This window comes from Pagrus major, chromosome 23 (genome assembly GCF_040436345.1).
Source record: "Pagrus major chromosome 23, Pma_NU_1.0".
In the NCBI taxonomy this organism is placed as follows: Eukaryota; Metazoa; Chordata; class Actinopteri; order Spariformes; family Sparidae; genus Pagrus; species Pagrus major.
The window spans coordinates 1471418-1491977 of record NC_133237.1 but is presented as its reverse complement, the minus strand read 5'-3'; the positions used below and the strand labels follow the sequence as shown (position 1 = coordinate 1491977).

Sequence of the window (20560 nt, the reverse complement as noted above, 5' to 3'; positions counted from 1 at the left end):
AAAATAGAGACGACTCTGTCCCTTCCTGTAGAGGGCGTTAGTGTTCTTAACCCAGTCCAGTTTATTATCAATGTGGACTCCCAGATACTTATGATCCTCCACAATGTCCACAATGAACCCCTGGATGGAAACAGGGGTCAACGGCACCTTGGTCCTCCTCAGGTCCACAACCAGTTCCTTGGTCTTTGTCACATTGAGCTGTAGATGGTTGCGCTCACACCATGTGACAAAGTTGTCCACAGTAGTCCTGTACTCATCCTCAGCAACCTTCCCTGATACATCCAACTATTGCTGAGTCATCCGAGAACTTGTGGAGATGACAGGTCTCTGTGCAGTAGTTGAAGTCCGTGGTGTAGAGGGTGAAGAGGAAGGGAGAGAGGACAGTCCCCTGTGGGGCCCCGGTGTTGCTGACCACTCTATCTGATACACAGTGTTGTAAGCGCACATATTGTGGTCTGCCAGTCAGATAGTCAATAATCCAGGTCACAAGGGGGGAATCCACCTGCATCGATGTCAGCTTCTCACCCAGTAGAGCCAGACGGATGGTGTTTAATGCACTGGAGAAGTAAAAAAAACATCTCTCACAGTGCTTGCCGACTTGTCCAGGTGGGCGTAGACACAGTTGAGCAGGTAGATGATGGCATCCTCAACTCCAAGTTTGGGCTGATAAGCGAACTGTAGGGGGTCCAAGAGTGGTTTGACCAAGGGCAGGAACTGCTCCACGATGAGTCTCTCCAGGGTCTTCACGATGTGGGAGGTCAGTGCCACAGGTCTGTAATCCTTGAAGCCACAGAGATGCGTCGTCTTTTGCACAGGGACAAGGCAGGACGTCTTCCACATCACAGGGACCCTCTGTAGACTCATGCTCATGCTGAAGACATGGTGAAGTACTCCACATAGCTGGGGGGGCACAGGCTTTGAACACCTTGGTGCTGACAGCATCAGCACCTGCAGCCTTGCCTGAGTGGAGTCTCACCAGATGTCTCCTAACATGGTCAACTGTGATGCTCACTGTAGAGGTGACAAGTAGGGGAGGGGGAGGTGTAGAGTCTTTGGGTTGTAGTGTGTAGTGAGTCTGGAGACCAGGGCGGAGGTGTGGGGAGGGATCTATCTAATACCTTTCACATTAGTCAATATTTTCTTTCTTTCAACCTACAAATGAACAAATTATTAAAATGATTACGCATTTGTGTTTTGTGCACAATGTTCTTACCGTATTTTAACTGTTTGAAAAGAGGGGAAAAGATATTTTAGACATCCAGACCAAATATCATCCAGTTTTCAACTAGAAGTCAACATTGAAATCCTGGTTGGTGCTCACTGGCCTCTATGGCTTTATGAAATGCTGAATTGTTTATTCCAACACATAACTGCACTCAACCATGTTCGAAACAATGACAGCTGCCAAGCACCTCACTAAAAAAATATGTTTTATCAATCAGCACTGACCGTAAAGGCAGCTAAAGAGCAATAAACATGAGCACACAGTAACACTGAGCTGATATATGTTAAACCAGTGGACTTTTTGGTCATCTTTCTCAGTGAAAAAACATCCATGTTATGAAAATCTAATGCTGATAGCCTGGGGAGTAACAGAATACGAACCGAGTTACATAATAAGGATGCCAAAAGAAGGTAACTGTATTCCATTGAAAAGATGCAATCAGATTACACATCTTTCACATTTTGTGAAAATGGGGATTATTATCAGGATTACAATTTGAAAGAGGGTTGCCATGTCTCATGCACTGACATGACAGACTCACCCAATTAACACTTTTTACATGCTCCAAAATCACACGTCCATTTTCTCACAGCAAAAAAAACAAAACAAATTTATAACTGATAACGGCACAAAAAGAGGACTCTAACAGCACACAGACAGACCAGAGTTAGTTACTCCTCTACCTCTTGTCTGCAGGCAGGCAGGAGTGACAGTGGATTACTATGGTTGTGGAGACGTTGAATGTTAGACTTATTCATCGACCATGATTATGGACCTGACACGATTATTCTGACCCTATGGTGGGTAGTGTCATAGCATACCTACTCATTAAATACCGAATGTCAACAATATACTGCCATGTATATGCACACATTACAACGCCCTGCAACTCTCACAACACCACTGTAGTCTAAAGTGAAACCATAACTTATCTCACAGCTGCCAATTTATTATCATGGCCTCTTGTGAAAAAACGCTTTTACTGGGTGAGAGTTTCACCATTATTTTGTCTAAAGCAGAAAATATAAAAATATCACGTTACAGTGCAAGGTATTTCTCTTCTCTTGTCCTTTGATTTGATTATTGAAGTAATCCATTGGAAACTAATGAAGTTATATGACTTTAATATTGTGACACTAACTGCATTTGTAATATGTAATTAGTAACTTGATGGGAATATAATATTAAAGTAATCCTCCAAACCCTGCTGATTTATTTTCTTCTCTTCAGTTCATTGCACATACATTTCAACATGAAAAACAAGTATTTTCCCTCATAATATGAGTGGTCAGTATTTTAAAACTCAGTGGTTCAGAAAAATGAGTTGCCGTTGCCATGATGGCATGTACTTTGTACACAACTGTGTTTGGGTAGGTGGTGTGTGTCAAGTGGCATTCACATGAATGCCAGGACCCAAGGTTCCCCAGCAGAACATTATATTGTTTTATTGATGTTATTCACATCACCTGTCAGTGGTTTTAATGTTGTGGCTGATCGGCATATGGCTGACATGGAAAAGCTTATAAGTTGTAGTAAAACATCCTGGCACCTTGGGTTGGGTGGCAAGGGCCTGGCCCACTGGTTCTAGCCTGTATTGGCAAGTCTGGGGCTTGTTTACTCCCGCCTACAACTAGACTTAGTCGAACATATTTACACATCTTTCTTTTAGGAATTGAATCATGTTTTTCCATAAGCTCCTGTATTCATTAAACAAACAAAAGTAATCAAATGTTATATCTAAGAATGTACAAGAACTTAAAAACATTTATGATTAAAAAGTTGAAAAAAAAAAGGTCACTAATTAGCACTAAACTTAGAAGTAAAATAAATTTTGGGTCTGCCTGAACATATGATGCTAGTTCTTATGAACAGTTGATGATACATCAATGCTAGTGGTTGATGTAAACATTTATGGTAATTTAATATGCAGATGTTAGGAACAATTGTTGAAATGAGAGAATGATTGGACTCAAAGACAGGGTTGTGGATCAAAAACCTTTCCAAAAAACCTTCATGTAGTAATTTCCTCCCCATGATTTCTGGTTTTGCTGTATTTGTAATGTGTTTACTTTTTTGGGAACTTTCCCAACATGCTTTCCCTCTGCAAATGTCTGTAGGGTTACAGGATATACATGCAGTGCTTTAAAAGTAAAATCAGAGGTTTTCATTTCTTTTTGGTGTAGCAGTGAGACAGCACCGAGCTTTTGCGGATGTGCAGATGCTGGGAGTTGGTTCAGCTGTCTCCTCAGCAGTGACCGAGCGTTCCATCCATGAAAAGCTGTTAGATCTTTTTCCTCTCATCCCTGTGGTTTCCTTTGATATGAATCATCACACACTGGTTGGTAAACATAAGTCCAGTGCATGCAGTTTGCTGAAGCTCCAAACAGCAACTGGAAAGACCATTTGAAGGCACCAATGTTGACTTTAAAGCTGACCCAAATGGAGAAAGGTCTTTGATCTCTGTCCTCTCCTTAGGCTACGGTAGGTCTGATCCGGAACCTGGCACTGTGCCCGGCCAATCAGGCACCTCTGAGGGAGGCAGGTGCAATTCCACGATTGGTCAACCTGCTGCTGAAGGCTCACCAGGACACACAGAGACACGCCTCCTCTGCACAGCAGACATACCAGGTCTGGATAATGCACACAGACACACACACAAAAACACACACACTTAACACAAAATCCTCAAGCTCAACTGAATCATTTTATATCATTGTCTTAATCAGTAGCACCAACATTCAACCGTCAGCTCATCTGTGTTTCACAGCTTTGTGGTTAGTAACAGGAAGTAACAGAAAAACACATAAACAATCATGGTTTGATAACTCTATTTCAGGTATGTGGCTGATGAGCTATTATTGTTATAAACAGTGCTTGTATAGATATCATTTTGTACAGGACAGTTTGCATCAGAACAGACCGTAGGAACTACTAAACTGAAGACAGTCAGAATCAGCACAGAGTTCAGCGGTGCAGTTGCTGAACTTACACCGTGTCCTAACTGCATGTGAGTGTCCGATGTGAGCGATGTTGGATGCTCGCTATCCTCACTGAAGCCATCAAACATGCCTTCTGTTACGTTGTGTAAACAAACCACAACTTGGGGACTAAACCACTCATGTAAAAGATGCGTGAGTTTGCAATACAGTTTGAACATATATATAATATATATCTTCCTACATGTGTACTTTTAAACCGAAAACATGTTTTATACTGTGATATTTAGATGTTTATTTACTGGAAATGACATACAATCTGGCCAACAGCAAGTAGAGATGGTGTGTTCTCTTACCAGAAACTTTCAGTTCCCTGGCAATCTCCCTCCGCCCAGCAGGCACCTTATTTAGGTTTATGTAGTAAAAGGAGAAAGTATTGTTTAGATTTACTCCTCATTTCAACTTGAATCAATTGTTTTTTGTCCATGTGATTTATTTTGCCACCTGTAGTTTCAACTGTGTCTCAAACTACATAAAGAAACATTGTTAACAGAACATTGTCACCCACTTTTATCTTTTAAAACTGTGTAAAGGTATAAGCTTAATTTGATATTACATTTTGAACCATAAAAATGGCTTCAAAAAAGTATTATTTTACTGTATTTATTGTATTTCTTATAGTACTAAGCAGCCTGCCTGTCAAGGTGAAAGATATGTTTTGATATGCAGCCATACTGATCTGGTGATGCCAATTCATAAGTGATTATTATTATTATCCTAAAACATGTTGCTCTGTTAGGTTTACAAGGTACAAGGTAAATGTATTGTTATCTTTTACATGACAAGGGTTTAAAAAAACAAAACAATGTTTGAGTCTTTTGAGTCTTGCTACATCTTTTTTTGGAAAATTGAGTGTTGATGATGAATTGAGGAGTCTGGCATGGCAGTGGATACTTCTGTATCTTTTGCCAGATGGCAGCAGGGTGAACAGACTGGCAAAAATGCAAACACCCACCCCAGCCACAAAGTTTTTCTGTCTGAAATTGCACGTTTGGAGTTGATGAATGTCATCTCTTCATGAGGAGGGCACATATGTGAGATTTTATCATTTGCATTATCTGCACCCCCAAATTGTTACATAAGGCTAAAAATTTTAAAAAGTAAAAAGAGGACAACCTGCAGAGCTTCAGTGAACTGCTATCACAAAGCAGAAGAAAATTTATCTAAGAAAAATTATCTATCTAAAAAATAAAATAAATAGATAAACTGCACCTTATCCTCTTGCACCTTATGTCCCACTTACCTTTGCTCCTCAATACCTCAGCATTTTATGTTATTTACCTTAGTATTTTTATTTTATTTTATAACTACTAAGCATTTTATTGTACAGTATATAGTACTTTATTGTTTTTTGCATATTGTATATAGTACTTTATTAATTCTTATTGTTTCTATATTTGCCCTTGTATTTTGATTGTATTTGTACTTGAATGTACCCACTGCTATGATAACCTAATTTCCCCTTGGGGATTAATAAAGTCTATAATAAATAGTCTATCTATCTATCTATCTATCTATCTATCTATCTATCTATCTATCTATCTATCTATCTATCTATCTATCTATCTAAACAGAACATAGCGTCAGTGCTGTAATTAGGTTAGCTGGTTTATTTCTTCCTTTGATGTCTCTCTGCTGGTTTACTTTTTAGTTTATTTATCAGATCCCAATTCCCTGTGCCCTGAAGTGCAGCTAGTCTTTCTGGGGTCCACATTAAAAACATACATCAAAGACATTTGAAAACAAACATCAAACATTACAGCTGGCATAGCGCTAAAAATAAATTGAAACTAACAGGAAGCTTCAAAAACAGTTGTAAGACATCACATTTCTCAGTTCTTGATTTATTGACTTCTTGAAGGAAACTCTTTATATATATATAATTTGTCAAATTATCAGTCAAATATCCAAAGATGTAAGTTCTTCATTGATTTGATCTCCATTCTCTACTCCAAAGGAACTCACAGGATGATTTGGTCTTAATAAAAATATTTATTGATTGATTATATACTAACACAATGACTGAAATGAAATGACTGATCATCAAACAGAAACGTTCATAGTAAGCAAACAATCAAGTAAGTAAGTTGTGCACTAAAATGGGGAATGGTGGAAGAGATTATTTGCCTAATATAGATGTCCCAATAACTAATGCTGAATGGGATGATGGAATTTAGAAGTAAAATGAAATCAATATTATAATTATTATTGTTATTTTGACATCAACCCAGTCATAAGCAGTTCAGAAGATGGTTTGTGTCTACCTCTAGCTGTGAAGGCCATTACTGGAGACAGAGTAAGCTTGGTCATACCCACAGCTATGGATGTTATGGCCTCAAACCTCTTCTCGATGGACTCTGGGTTTCTCCGTTTTGGCAACTTTAAAATACTTTTAAAGACCACAAATGCATGAGAGAACAGTGACTTCATGAAATTCTTCAAGTCTTTCGTAAGTCTTTTCTTGGAATGGGCAAACTCCCCATTCTGTTTAGCATCAGTGTGATAGTTTTGTGGAAGGTGAGTGGAAGGAAATTCTTTGTTCCAAACAGACTCATTTTACCAATAATTACCTCTTGTTTTGGGGATGTTTGGGGATGTTAATGGCACTGAGCTGTGTCTGCTAATTTAGTAGAATATGATCAATAGAGTGTGAAGTACCTTCAGTGTTTGTAGAAATTCTTGAAGATTGAGTTTTTACCTGGGTAAGATTGAAAAAAATTGTCATTTGACATGTTTTATTCGTAAAGGAGAATTTTTAGAAAACTAGTAACCGAGAGGGAAGATATCCTGACTTTCATCGGTCTAAGGTTCCACAAATACTATCAAAATAATTCCTCTGTCTTTTTCTGTCATCAGGATGGTGTTCGTATGGAGGAAATAGTAGAGGGCTGCACAGGAGCACTTCACATTCTGGCAAGAGACCCCATAAACAGAGGAGAGATTGCCAGCATGCAAACCATACCACTGTTTGTACAGGTACACTCACATGAATATGACATGAAGATCATCAGACTGCACACAAACTACAGAAACAGCTGATATAACATGAACCTGTTTCTACATTTTTTCTTTTGTGTCCTGAATTGTTTGCAGTGGACATAAAGTTATTTGAGAGATAGAGCCCTAATATTCAGCACTGATCGGACTGATCCAAACACACACATTACTAAGGGTGTAGGTCTTATTTTATCTTTGGTTTAACTAAGGCCTGTTCCATCCCTCTATTATCTATATCCCCTTGCCCTCTTCATAGTAATGAAGAGCTGGACTTAACCCCAGCTCACATTGGGTGAGAGGTTGTATTCACACAGGTATTCAGCCAGATAGATTGTCACCCAGTTTATCACAGGGCTACAGACCTCACTTTGCTTCAAGCAGAGTGAGAACACACCTGCCTGGTACATCTTACAATAAAGATGTATCTGCAAGTAATCTGTGCTGTTCTAAATACATCTCAAACTCTAAAATTATATATTTATGTTTGTGTGTCCAGCTGTTATACTCATATGTGGAGAACGTGAAGCGAGTATCGGCGGGCGTCCTGTGTGAGCTGGCACTGGACAAACAGTCTGCAGAGCTCATCGATGCAGAGGGAGCCTCGGCACCCCTCATGGAGTTGCTGCACTCCAACAATGAGGGAATTGGTACGCCTTTCTATCCTTTTCTGCTCCAGAGGCACATCACAATATGGCCTTTTCTTTTTTTTGATGTAATTTAAATGAAGGAGTTAGCCTTTTCTCAAATACACTCTCACTGAGTACATTTCCATCCACCCTTTTTATGCACATTTTCAATTTGTGCCTGAAAGAAATCTGATCGGAAATGCATAAAAAAAAGAAAAGAAAAGATTTGTTGTTTTGATAGACTCAAAATGTGACAAAGTTCAAAGGAAACAAATCATGAAATGCATTAAGCATTGAAGCTTAAAACTAAACTCCAGAAGAGAGACTAAAAATAGCGGTAGAGAAAAACAGATCTGAATTTGAAATGTTGAGACGGTAGGGTAACAAATGACACATGAAACAAACAAATGCCATATTTCCATCATGTTTTCCACATGGTTCTCCAATTCAGTTATTAGTAAACATCGTTGGGTCCTCTTCTGTAACCCAACAGGAAAATTAGCTCCACATACTCTTTATCTTGATGTACCCACTCATAGTCGGACTGACCCATCAAAGTGAGTCAAAGGGACAGAGGAGGGCAGTGTAGGTAATTTTTTAAAGCTGTTTTTTAGTCCAGTCTCTCCCTGATTAACATAATAGTAGTGGGTGGAAACGAGCATTTATTGCAAAATTACTGGGAATTGGTTTAAATTTGCACTACATTTGAAATTGAAACTTGAGTAGGGTGCTATACACATAAAGACATATTCAGCTATTATTGCTGATGTGACCCTACACACACCAGTGTGTTGGTGCAGGTGAGCATATCACTCTGCAGCAGTCAAAGTTACTGTCCTACTTAACACTTAGCACTGGCACCTTACAAAAGCAACATTTTGTTGAGGTAACATTCCAGTTGTCATACCTCAGCAAATGTGGATTGATCCACTAAATGCACCATGCCCTTTTGTTTGAGTAAAATTTCTTAAAGCTACAGCATGTAACTGTCTTACACTGAGCCTTTTTTATAAAAAAAAGAAACAGGTGTCTTCACAGACATATGCTTAGGGCACCGTTGTGGTTTACTATTATTTTTTATTTGACATTGGGACATCAGAGCAAGGAGGATGTATGTGCATGATATGATCCATACAGACAAAAATAAGGTGAATATTTTTGCCAAGGCCAGGAACAATAAAACGAGCGATGGTAATATCACCAACGCCTTTCTGAAAAGTTGAAGCACTCAGAGCAACCGCACAAAAAAGCAGAACGCTGGGTGGTCACCTGCTGCCACAGCTTCTCTCACCTCATTGGGAACAATTGAAAAAAGACGCTGGCGCTCTGACAAAAAGTCCTATGTAGACACGGGCCTTTAACAGACAAACTAACATTGATTTTGGTCTCATGCGGTTTGTCGCCAATGATAACTGGAGACCATGTTGCAATGGGATCACACCAGCCATGACACCTGTCTACAATATAACTATCTGACCCGTGACTACTCAGTAGTCATTACTACATTATTACATGAGTACTCAGTACTTATGGGTCGTTGAACTTGAATACACATGAAGTTTCATGACTGCATCATAATGAATGTGTCTCAGGGGCATAAAGTGTGATGGGGTCACACCAGTAATTTCGCCCACCTTGTTTGGTCCAGGCCCATCTACGAACACAGCCTTGATTTTGATTTCTTGACCATATCTTGCACTGTTGTGATGCTATAGTCCGGACAAAAATCTGACAGACAAAACTGTTTCTGTGGTAGTTCCAACTACAAAGCTGTCTCCAGGACTGTATTTAATAATATTAACGACACACACAGATTCAAACATCAGCAGCTTATGCCGTTGCTGCTGGTAAAAATTGTAGTATAAATACTATGTGACCCCATAGACCAAATTTCAACAACCTGATCAGAAATGGCCTGTTCCATATCTTTAAAAGTGATATAAAAATGAAAATTCCTCATAAATTTAGTTCTGTATTGTTTTAGTTTTGTGTACCAAACTGCAGTCAACGTTCTCCCACTTTTATCATGTCTTTTAATTCTTTTGATGACACAATTGCACATCATATTTGGGGTGAAAAGAAATGTAGTTTAACAAAGACGACAAATGAGTTTCTGCCTTTTTCTCTTAAGTCTGTTTATAAGTGACTGTTTTGTTGCTGTCTACCTGCAGCCACCTACGCTGCAGCAGTGCTGTTCCGAATTTCGGAGGACAAGAGTTCAGACTACAGGAAGAGAGTATCAGTGGAGCTTACACACTCGCTCTTCAAACACGACCCTGCTGCCTGGGAAATGGTAAGAACCCTCTGTGTTGATGTAGAGTTGTTGTCATGACACAAAAGTTTAACTTTAACCCCACTCAAAATACCTCTTAGTGTGACAGCAGAGATCACAATAACCTGTTTAAATAATTATACAAGAGTGCACCAAAAAGGTACATTAATCTACAACCAATTTCAAAGTGCTGGTCCTGTTTGTTGATTTCCTCCTCATATGAACTTCACAATAGTCCTCTCTCTGAGCACACTGCCCCCTCCAGGTCTGTGGATCTGTTGGTCAGGCTAGGCAGGTAAGGCTCCAGGCAGGCTGGGATGTTGTCTGTGATGTGTTGGAGAAGTTTCTCAAAAGCACCATATAAGAATGGGGGTTACTGCCACAGGGCGGTAGTCGTTTAGACTTGACACTGCATTCAGAGACAATGGTGGCTCTCTTGAAGCAGGTGGGAACAGTGTCCTGTGTCAGTGTTTGTTTAAAATGTGCTTAATGACATCAGCTATCAGATTGGCACATGTTCTTAGTACACAGCCAAGGATGGTTTCAGGCCCAGCAGATTCTCTCTCAGCAAGATTCTTTTCAGATCTGCTGTAGACACTAGCCCCATTCGCACTGCCATTTGCATGCTGGGATCCTCTGTGTGAAAGTCTCAGATGTGGCGAGGGGTGAAATTTTGTATGTAACATTGTGATCCTATCCTCTCACTGAAGTTACATAGTACAGAAAGAAGTGATAGGGGGGTGGAGGGGCAGAGACAGAGACACCATTCACCCTATTTCAAGACACTGTTTTTTTCTTCACGTGCCCAAATTATCTGCGACAATCTGTGGTATCCCTCAGTCTGGGATATCGTTTGAAAATGGAAGTTTGACAGGTGAACACTATTTATTCATTGAAGTGTAGTTACGTGAACGCAGCCTGCATCATGATCAGGACTCACAATGAAGATATGGAGTGTAACGATTGTGTGAGAGCTGTCACTGACTTTATTTAAAGGCTTTCATAAATAATACAATCCATATTCACAGGTGGTAAGGATGATCCAGATGAGCTGACTGGAGAAGGCAGAGTGTGCGGCGGAGACTGCACTGTCACCAGTGCGCTCTGTGCGCTGTCACCAGTGCGCTCTGTGCGCTGTCACCAGTGCGCTCTGTGCGCTGTCACCAGTGTGCTCTGTGCGGCAGAGCGCACCGAGTGCACCTGACAGTCGTGTCCACTGCAACGATTTGACACACAAACTATATTATAACAAAAATTGTATTTGGTGAAACATGCACAGTAGGCTATTCATTCTTTAATGCTTTTTGATTAAATCTTGGATTTCTACCATCGATTATGATTACAGTTAGTTACCAAAGAGTCCAGTCCACTCCGCTGCGCTCCAGGACAGGGAATGATGGCACAGCGATCAATGGGGAAATATTGATTTAACATTTGTGTTGGCTGATATTTTTACAACTGAAAGGTGTTTATGGAATAATTATTACACTTCACTGTAAGCTCAAATACGGAAGCGCAAGTACGCAAGTAACACTGCTGGTTTGAATGCTTATGAAAACGTGCTCACGAAACTTTTCTCGCGAGCGTTTTCATAAACCTCGTATTTGTAATAGCCTCGTATTTGCGCTTATAGTGAAAATATGACATATTTTGTTCATGATATTTTGTTCATCTCTATCTGTGTATGTTTCTCTCCAGGCCCATACTGCAGTTCCTTTGGAGCCTTCATACCTTGCTGATGGTGAGTACTTGCATTAAAATAATGTTAGGGAGTACTCCCCTGAAAATCAAATAGGGTTTTAGGATCTTACTTAACTAGGACACATGACTGGATTTATTACAACTTATAATTAGGTGCATTTTCATAGTTTCTAATAATTATCGAAATATGGTACTCATCAAAGCAATTACTGAGGTCTGAGAACTCCAAAACATCACTGAAACTGATATCCAGATTCAGTTGGGAAAGAAACATAACAAACATTTTAAACTTAGTATGGAAATAAAACTGAAGGCGAGTACAACCAAAATGCGTACTTGAACTACTAAAACAAACAGTCCACTTTTGGCCTTCAGCTCTATTCTGACAGCCTTTTCGGGAAATTACAGGATAAAGTCTGTATTAGACTTGGACATTCAGCAGGACAAAGAGAATCTAGTGGAAAAATCATCACATTTTAAAGTTTTCTACAGTATTTAGTATTTTAATAGCCAATTATAGTCTGGTATAAATATAGTCTCTATTGTCTGCACATCCATTTGCACATTGCAAACAGGAACTGCTAATAGCTAATTCAGAATACTTTTACTTGTGGCAATTTGCCAAAATGTAAACAAGTAGGCTTTGATGGGACCTCACGCTCCAGATGGTATTCTTTTCTGTCATCTTATTGGTCCCCAAATAAGCCTATATGTTGGTGTTAGCATGCTTAGCAAAAAAAAAAAAAGACTAACAAAAACATTTTTGACTTCCTCCATTTCACACACGAGTCTAAACGGGCCCAACTGATTAAAAAAGAAAGAAAGAAAAAGGAAAAACATGCGAAAAAACGAGTATGAGTGTGTTGCTCCGTATGGAATTTTAATTACAGGAAGGCTAGTGACTTTGATGAAAAACTGTAGGTAATTGCAGCAGTAATTTTGGGATGGGCAGTGAAAACTGCTGTACTGACATACAGGATTGTATCAGGGCAGGTGATCAATCAGTGTTTCTTTTCCCTCACAAGTAATCTTTTGTTCATACCCCTGCTTGTAGACAGCTCATTAACCACAAAACAAACAAAAGTTTTATCTCATGCAACTAACTTTAATTTTTGACAGCTGATCAGCCCCTTGTACTGTTGATCATTTGAGCCAGTGACAGTCACAGTCAGGGCCAGCAATCGTTATGTTGCTCCAAGCTATAAACATGGAGAAAAAAAAACAATTTGGTAAAAGCTGCAGTTTCTGTCACAACTGCTTTCATCCATCTATTTAGGCTAAACATATTCACACAATTTTTGGTCCCTTTAGTGTTCACCATCAAACGCAAGCCCCCCCTGAATCCTCTCTCCTCACACATTTCAAAACTTCACAAAAGGTGAAGAGAGCCTCAAACAAACCACACAGCCTCATTAGACACGAGTCACAGGGAGAAACTTAGTTGTCGGCGCATCAGGAGACACTGAAGACACAATAAACAAAATAACAGTGTCAAAATAAAGCTGGACATCATCATACGCAACAATCACCCAGCCACATACAGAGAGATCATATGGTATTCCTGTCATATACCTCCTCAACAACAAGACTGTTCATACACACACACACACGCGCAGACACACGTCATGAGGCTGTCATGCAGGTAGGTTTCCCGCTGTTGACAAAATAGACGTGTGCCGTTAAGGTGTAGCGCCGTATGTGTGTGTGTGTGTGTGTGTATGTATGTGTGTGAGTGATATCATGTGGAGTAAAGACGGATGTGGATGGAGGACTGAGAGAAATTGAGAGAAAATGAAATGATGTCTTGATGTCATGAAACACATATTACACATACTACATACTGAAAATTGAACAATACTTACTAAAGTTGAATTAACTCATTTAATATTTCCTTTACTTAAGCATTTAATGGCTTTTTGCAAAAGTCAGATGTCATTGACAGTATTGTCATCAGTGTACAATCAACCTCATGGGGGTTATGAATTATAAAATATAAAATAGGAATACATGAATAAAGTGATACATTAATTGATTGCTTTCCAGTCATGTTACTGATGATGGTATTGATAATAACAGAAAAAGTAGTATGAGCAATAGAAACAGTGCAAGTGATTTCAATGATCAGTAGGTGAATTGTACGGTGGCCTTGAAGGTCAAAACACAACAGCATTTAATAAAACACAACAGCATTTCACAAAACACATCAACATTACAGAATACACAACTACATTTCAGATTACAAAAGAGGAGGGACAGTGTTCTGTTTGTGTAGTTGTACAGTTCGATGTAATTTCCTGTTTGCATTGTGTGCCCTGATATTATGGATCCCACTGCTTTTCTTGCAAGATTCGCATTGCTCCACTTCCTGCTAAACATCAACCTTTTCGGCCTCTTACCCATTCTGCTGCTGCTGTTCTAGTGGTCACCCGAAGCCACTCTATAGGTAGAGCCGACAGCCTGGAAGGCTACAGGGTGGGCTACAACTGAGCTGCCTTGCTGCTGCTCTGCTCTGCTGACACCAACAGGCCGAGAGTCTGACCTATTTGTGTCTCTGATTCTCTTGCTCATCTGCGACTACACATTACTGCTGTACTGTTCTTGTGAGTATATAAGCTATGATAAAATATAAAATTAGCCTATATACTCAATAGAGTAGTGTCATCCTCTTAAGACAAAGGACAAGTAGCAAAAGGCAGCCGTAGAACAGCAAGAAGATCATAGAGACACACTGTTGTCTGTAAATTGTATATAATACATCTATGAGCAAAAGGTAATAATTATGCTGCTAGGTACAGTTACAGCCGCCTCGATCTCCCCCTCCCACCCGACTGCCATTCAGCTGCCTTTCCCAGTCGTAGTAGTAGTTATAATTCGAGAATATACTATATGTATTTTATTCTGAAATGGACCATTTGTTTATTCAGTCATGAAAATGAAGACCGTGTGTTTATTTAGTGTGTTTAAGCACATTAAATCAGTCAATGAAGATCTTTCTGTTCTGATTAAAATGTCTCTCTCTGATGAAGCCGAGTAGTTCAGTTGGTAAAGCATGCGACCTACATACCAATATTATGCAGGGGCCCAGTGTTCGAGCCCAGATTCAACTAGGTATCATCATCGCTTCACCAAAAATTGTTCTAATGTGCCTTCCACATTTGTGGAAATATGGAAAAAATTAGCAAATGTTTTTGTCTTTGTTTTGTTTTTGTAGGATCGCTTCTGACCTATGTAATCTGAACATTTCTAATAATCAGAGCACTTGAAAAGTCCCAAAGTCCAAATATATTGGAAAAACATTGATGTAATCATTTCCAAAATCCACAACATGTTTTTACCTGACGATATATTCTGCTTCAAACCATATTTGATGCCGTTTAGCCTTTCAAACATAACACCACCACTGTGGCAAAAAAAAAGTTTATTCACGGATTTCCACACGCACCTGATGGCATGGTCTAGCAGTAACAAACAAGAAAACGGCTCTTACACTACAAGAGTTTGTCCCTTTACCACTGCACCCGCTGTTAGCACAGTCAGCCACTCAGATGAGTGCTGCACACGCAGTTTTTTCTTCCTGTTAAATCATTAATTTCCCAGCCATATAACTTCCATGCAGTACTGTTGAAAAACAAAAAGCTGAAGCATCATATTGATGACCTCATGATGGTAGCCTAATAATCATTAAATATGCTCTGTGGGGGAATCACTCTCTCAAATACAGTATGCCTGTGATACAGTAAGAACAGCTGATTTCACGCTGAAGTAATTCCATCATCACTGTGCCTCCTGGTGGATAGATAAACCATTGCAACTGGTTTCCACACACTCGCTTAGGAGCGTTACAATTCCCACGTTCACTACGTCATTGCGGGGGATCTCAGGATGAACAGGAAGTTTTAAGAGGCTTCATCTGTAACCAAGTTACCTCTGTAACTAATTACTAATTTGGCAGACATGACCACACATGTAGAAGGGGTTGGTTAGGGCCATAACCCCTGGTATAAAACAAGCAAATCACCTACTGCTGTTGGGTCACAAGGGACCAGGGAGTGGCCCAATGGGTCCTTGCTCTTGGACCAACACTTCACCAAAATGTAGTCTCTTCAACGCAGACTGGAGTCAGGAAATAGGCTCAAAGAAGATGTGTGTGTGTGTGTTTGTGTGTGATTTAGGACCAAATAGATGGTGTGCACGGGCCAGCATGACGTATTTCCGGTTAAATCTCAGGATGGATGTAAACTTCCGGTTACCGTAGAGTGCTATGCTGCCAATGAATGCTTGTCGTCAAAACATCCAAAACTCTTCATTTTCGGCGTTGTTGTGTTGTTTATGTTAATGTTTATGTTAATGTTTTTACTTGTAATACTTCGACTTCACTAATAACGCGATGAAGTGTAAACGTACGAAAGTGTCCTTTCAAAGATGGGATGACAGCTCTTCCAGCCGTAATGTACAGTGTCTGCAAGATGCAATTCTTCTGTTAGTTTTTTTACTTTTCCCAAAGACAATGAATTACATAAACAGTGGGTGATTAACATCCGACGAGACAACTTTCTTACAACGAACACACGAGTCTGCAGCCGACACTTTCAAAGTGAAGATGTGATAGAGCCTCCAACTCCAGCTGGACGCAGACGTCTGAAGAAGGGAGCTGTCCAGTGCTTTTTCAATGGAACAATTTCAGTCTTCCAGCCCCACGACCCGGAGTTTGGGAAACGAAAATCCGTCTGTGGAATTGGACTATCCTCCTGACCATGACTACTGTGACAGTACTGAACCTGCTGCAGTGGATATGTCCCTTGACCACAATGAAGAACTTCATGCAGAGAGAGCAAGGCTCTGAAATCAAATTGAGGAGATAACTATCAGCAGCAAGTTCTGCGTGGAGCGGTTTGCTGGATCTGATGGTGACATAAGGTTTTTCACAAGGTAAATTAAAATGTCCACTGTGTTTAATATAGACGTATTAGAGCTGTCAACAATGACTAGTATTATTATTTGTTTATGTTGCATGTGTGAGGTGTGTTGTTGTAAGCTACTGGAAGCCTTGAATTTCCCTCGGGATGAATAAAGTATCTATCTAAAACTATCTAGATCTATCTACTAGCACATTGTATTTTAAAATACTGAGAAGAGCAGTAAGCAAAAGGACTGACGTGTGTGTGGTCCAGTTTCTGACCTTAGTGACTAAATGTTCCAGGATGTTGTATAATATAACTGACAATAAGGATGCTAACATGCTTGCAATTTAATGCTGTGTATGGACACTTAACATATAGAAATGTAACACATATGTCCCACAGGTTTGCAAGTCACTCCCACCTGATGGCCTTTTGGAAGCAGATAGTGCCAGCCACACGCAAGATCATACGGGTGACAAGAGCACGGAGTGTAGCGAAGACTGATGAGGTCCCTCACATTGCAATGCAACGGAGAATATATTTTACAGTTGTTCTTACAAAGCAAGATATATTGCATCATCATATCAAATCCTTACATCTAAGTTGAGCCAGTCACAATCTATATGTGTAATGAGGTAATAATGGAATTCTTACTCTTTTCAGGTTCTTCAACCCATTGACAATTTTTTTCTCTTTATGAACTACATGTCATTGGGTCTGATGCAGAAGGATCTGGCCCACAGATTCAAAATCCACCAGTCAACTGTGAGCTGCATCATAAATACATGGGCTAACTTCCTGTATACTGTACTAGGGGCTGTTGGTATTTGGCTGGATGAGGAGACTGTCAAAGCTAACATGCCAGAGGTTTTTCAGGGTTAGTCTGACACACAAATTATTTTGGACTGTACCGAAATACGTTGCCAAACACCAAGTTCTCTTCTCCTCCAGAGTGAGGTGTTCTCGACCTATAAATCACACTGTACGTTTAAAGGATTAATTGGGATGGCCCCTCACGGCGCAGTAACCTTTGTGTCGTCTCTCTATGAAGGTGCCATCAGCGATAAAGAGATTCTGAAGCAGTCTGGCATTGTGGCTCTCTTAAACCCATCTATGGCCATAATGGTTGACAAGGGTTTCCTTGTAGAAGACTGTGTGCCCTGCAAAGTCCACATACATACCTTTCTGTGTAAGAGAGCACAACTGTCTGGGCCAGAGGCCAGGAAGACGCAATCTATTGCCAGACTAAGAGTCCACGTTGAGCGGCTCATTCGCAGGGTTAAGGAACATAAGTTCTTCAGTACAGTAATCCCTCTTTCACTGACAGGCAGCATCAATCAGCTTTACACAGTCGCCTGTCTTTTGGTCAATTATCAAAATGGGCCCTTGGTTAAAGCCTGGGCAACCAATGGCTAATGTTGGCAGCACAGAAATAGACAGATGTCATTTGTGTAAAAGTTTTCCTCCCAACCCTAAAATGAACACTCATGAACGCTCAACACAAACACTCACACAAAATGAACACTCATGAAAAAATAGGCTGTGATGAAGTATATCATGAAATTCATGTATTTTTATGTTGGAAATAAGACAGTTGACAAAATAAATTTTAAAATGATTGTACACTAATGCAATAATTCATGTGTCTGTTCAGTTACTTTTCATAGAGAGTTATTTTGACATGTATGTGTTAAAGAAAAACAAATCACATCTCTCTTTCAGGGAGCTTAATACAGTGCTGTCTTGGTAAATGCGCTGCACGAAAATGTCATTGTGGGCACAGACAACAAAATCACACCATGCCATGCCTGTAATGAGTAACTGTCCCTGGACTTGCCAATAATAACAATGGATTTCCTTCAATTTGTGTAGGCCATGGTCATTTCTCAGGAACTTGCAGTCCATATAGCTTGCTACATTTGGGCATTTAATTTCAATCAGACCAAATGATGGTCGCTCAGGTGGGTCATATACAAGCCCATCAGGCGATGCACCCAGCCAAGGTGCATCCGGATGAACGACTAGCCCACACTTTGTCAAATTTAGATTTTTTAGAACTGCATAGTCCTTCAGTGCACCTGCTTCCATTTCCAGCCCCCTTTTCATTAGTGCGGTTTGTCTTGTCCCTCTGATGATTCTTTCTGCCAGTTTTTCTGCTGAGCTTGTACCTTTAACATGGCTTACCTCCCGGAAATGTGAAGCAGTCACTCTCTCCTTCCTCAGTGAATGCCACTCGGGTGTTGCACTTTGGCATCTGGTTGCTTCCTCAATAAGGTGTGACTGTGACAAAGTCGCACACAGTGAACTGAGGTGCAGCTTTTCTTGATCCGTTGGCTCATATGTACAGTCTGTTGGCTGTAAATGGTAACCGTCCAGTGGCACTTTTGGGAATAGTGGTGCATCCTCATGGATGATAACACTGTCAGGTGGAGGTGGTGGGTGTTGATATGTCAGGATACTGCCAGTTTGTACCTTGCCAAAAATGTCCACGAGTGGTTTGTCAGATGTGATGTTCATTCTGCAGATAAGGGGAAGAGAGTCTGGTTCCATGTCAGCATAGGCAGGTAGTGGGTTGAGGGTTCAGAATCAGAATCAGAATCAGAAATCCTTTACTTGTCCCACAAATGGGGACATTCCTTAGTCACAGCAGCCAAAGGACAGTATCACACTTAAACAATAATAAAAAGTAAAAAATAAACAATATAATAAGAGATAAGAGATAAGAAATAGAATTAACTCGTATATACATAGTATTTACAATATGAACTTGGTATTTACAATATGACATAGTATTTATAATATGAACAGTGTAAGTATAAACAGTTTGGTATTGTTATTTACAAACAATACATAATAAATATGGGTATTAAAAATTGTCCAATTAGTGCAAACCAGAAAGTGTGTGGATATGTGTAGAGGTTTTATGGCACAGTGCACATGTGAGGTCTACTGGGAGCAGTGCTGGTTGTACAGTCTAACAGCAGCAGGAAGGAAGGACCTGCGATACCTCTACTTCACACACTTGGGATGTATCAACCTGATTGACCGTCAACCGGTTGATGGGTCTGGTAGCTCACCGCTGTAGCCCTTGCAAAGTGTAGATCTTGAATAACAATATCAGGTGATCAATAACATTTATTTCGCAACACATTGTAGTCTGCCTATTTAATTGGACTCTGCATACCTAATTCCGCTTGCCAAAGTAGCATCTGGTCTGGGCTTCACAACAAACATGGCATCCACAGGTCCTGGCTTCACTCCCTATTTATTTATGAGATGGTATTAGGAGAGATGCTAGTAAAATGTGATACAACTGTTTGGTATTGAAATGATACAAAGCATTGTTCATGGTTTATGCCACTTCTGTTCTGTTTCAGTGCACAAAAGTACAGGAGGGATGACAGACATGCCACATTCAGAGTAATGGGCAGTCTGATAAAGCAATGCAACCAAATGAGTGCATATCCCACACCCAGCCACACAGGAACAGTAGCTTTTAACAAGCACACCTGGCTGTGAATCACGTAATGGCATCTGAAATACACAGAAGCATAATTTAATGGGTTTGAAAAGAAGAGGGTCTACAGCAGCAGCAGTAGGAGCAAAACCTGTTCTCTCCTCTTTTTACTGGTGTAAGCAACTTATCTACTGTCTCGCGTCACTTTTGTGCTTTTCTGCGTCACTTTCCTACTGTCTTGCACCACTTGGCTATACTGTCTCACACCACTTACCTATTGTCTTGTGCCATTTACCTACCTTCCCACAGTATTGGCAGAGGAGTTGGGAGTAGGTGAGTGGTGTGACATTGTAGCCTAGAGCCATTAACAACAGTAGAGTGGAGG

The 20560-nt window shown here is 40.1% G+C and overlaps 1 protein-coding gene across 1 annotated transcript in view; it reads left to right on the top strand.

The window, feature by feature from the left end:
* LOC141019543 (junction plakoglobin-like) overlaps positions 1-20560 on the top strand; it is a 215167-nt gene that overhangs the window by 174339 nt on the left and 20268 nt on the right. Inside the window, exons 11-15 of the mRNA XM_073494492.1 lie at positions 3701-3853; positions 7078-7197; positions 7715-7865; positions 10016-10137; positions 11815-11857. Of these exons, the coding sequence (XP_073350593.1) occupies positions 3701-3853; positions 7078-7197; positions 7715-7865; positions 10016-10137; positions 11815-11857 (589 nt within the window). The remainder of the gene's footprint in view (positions 1-3700; positions 3854-7077; positions 7198-7714; positions 7866-10015; positions 10138-11814; positions 11858-20560) is intronic.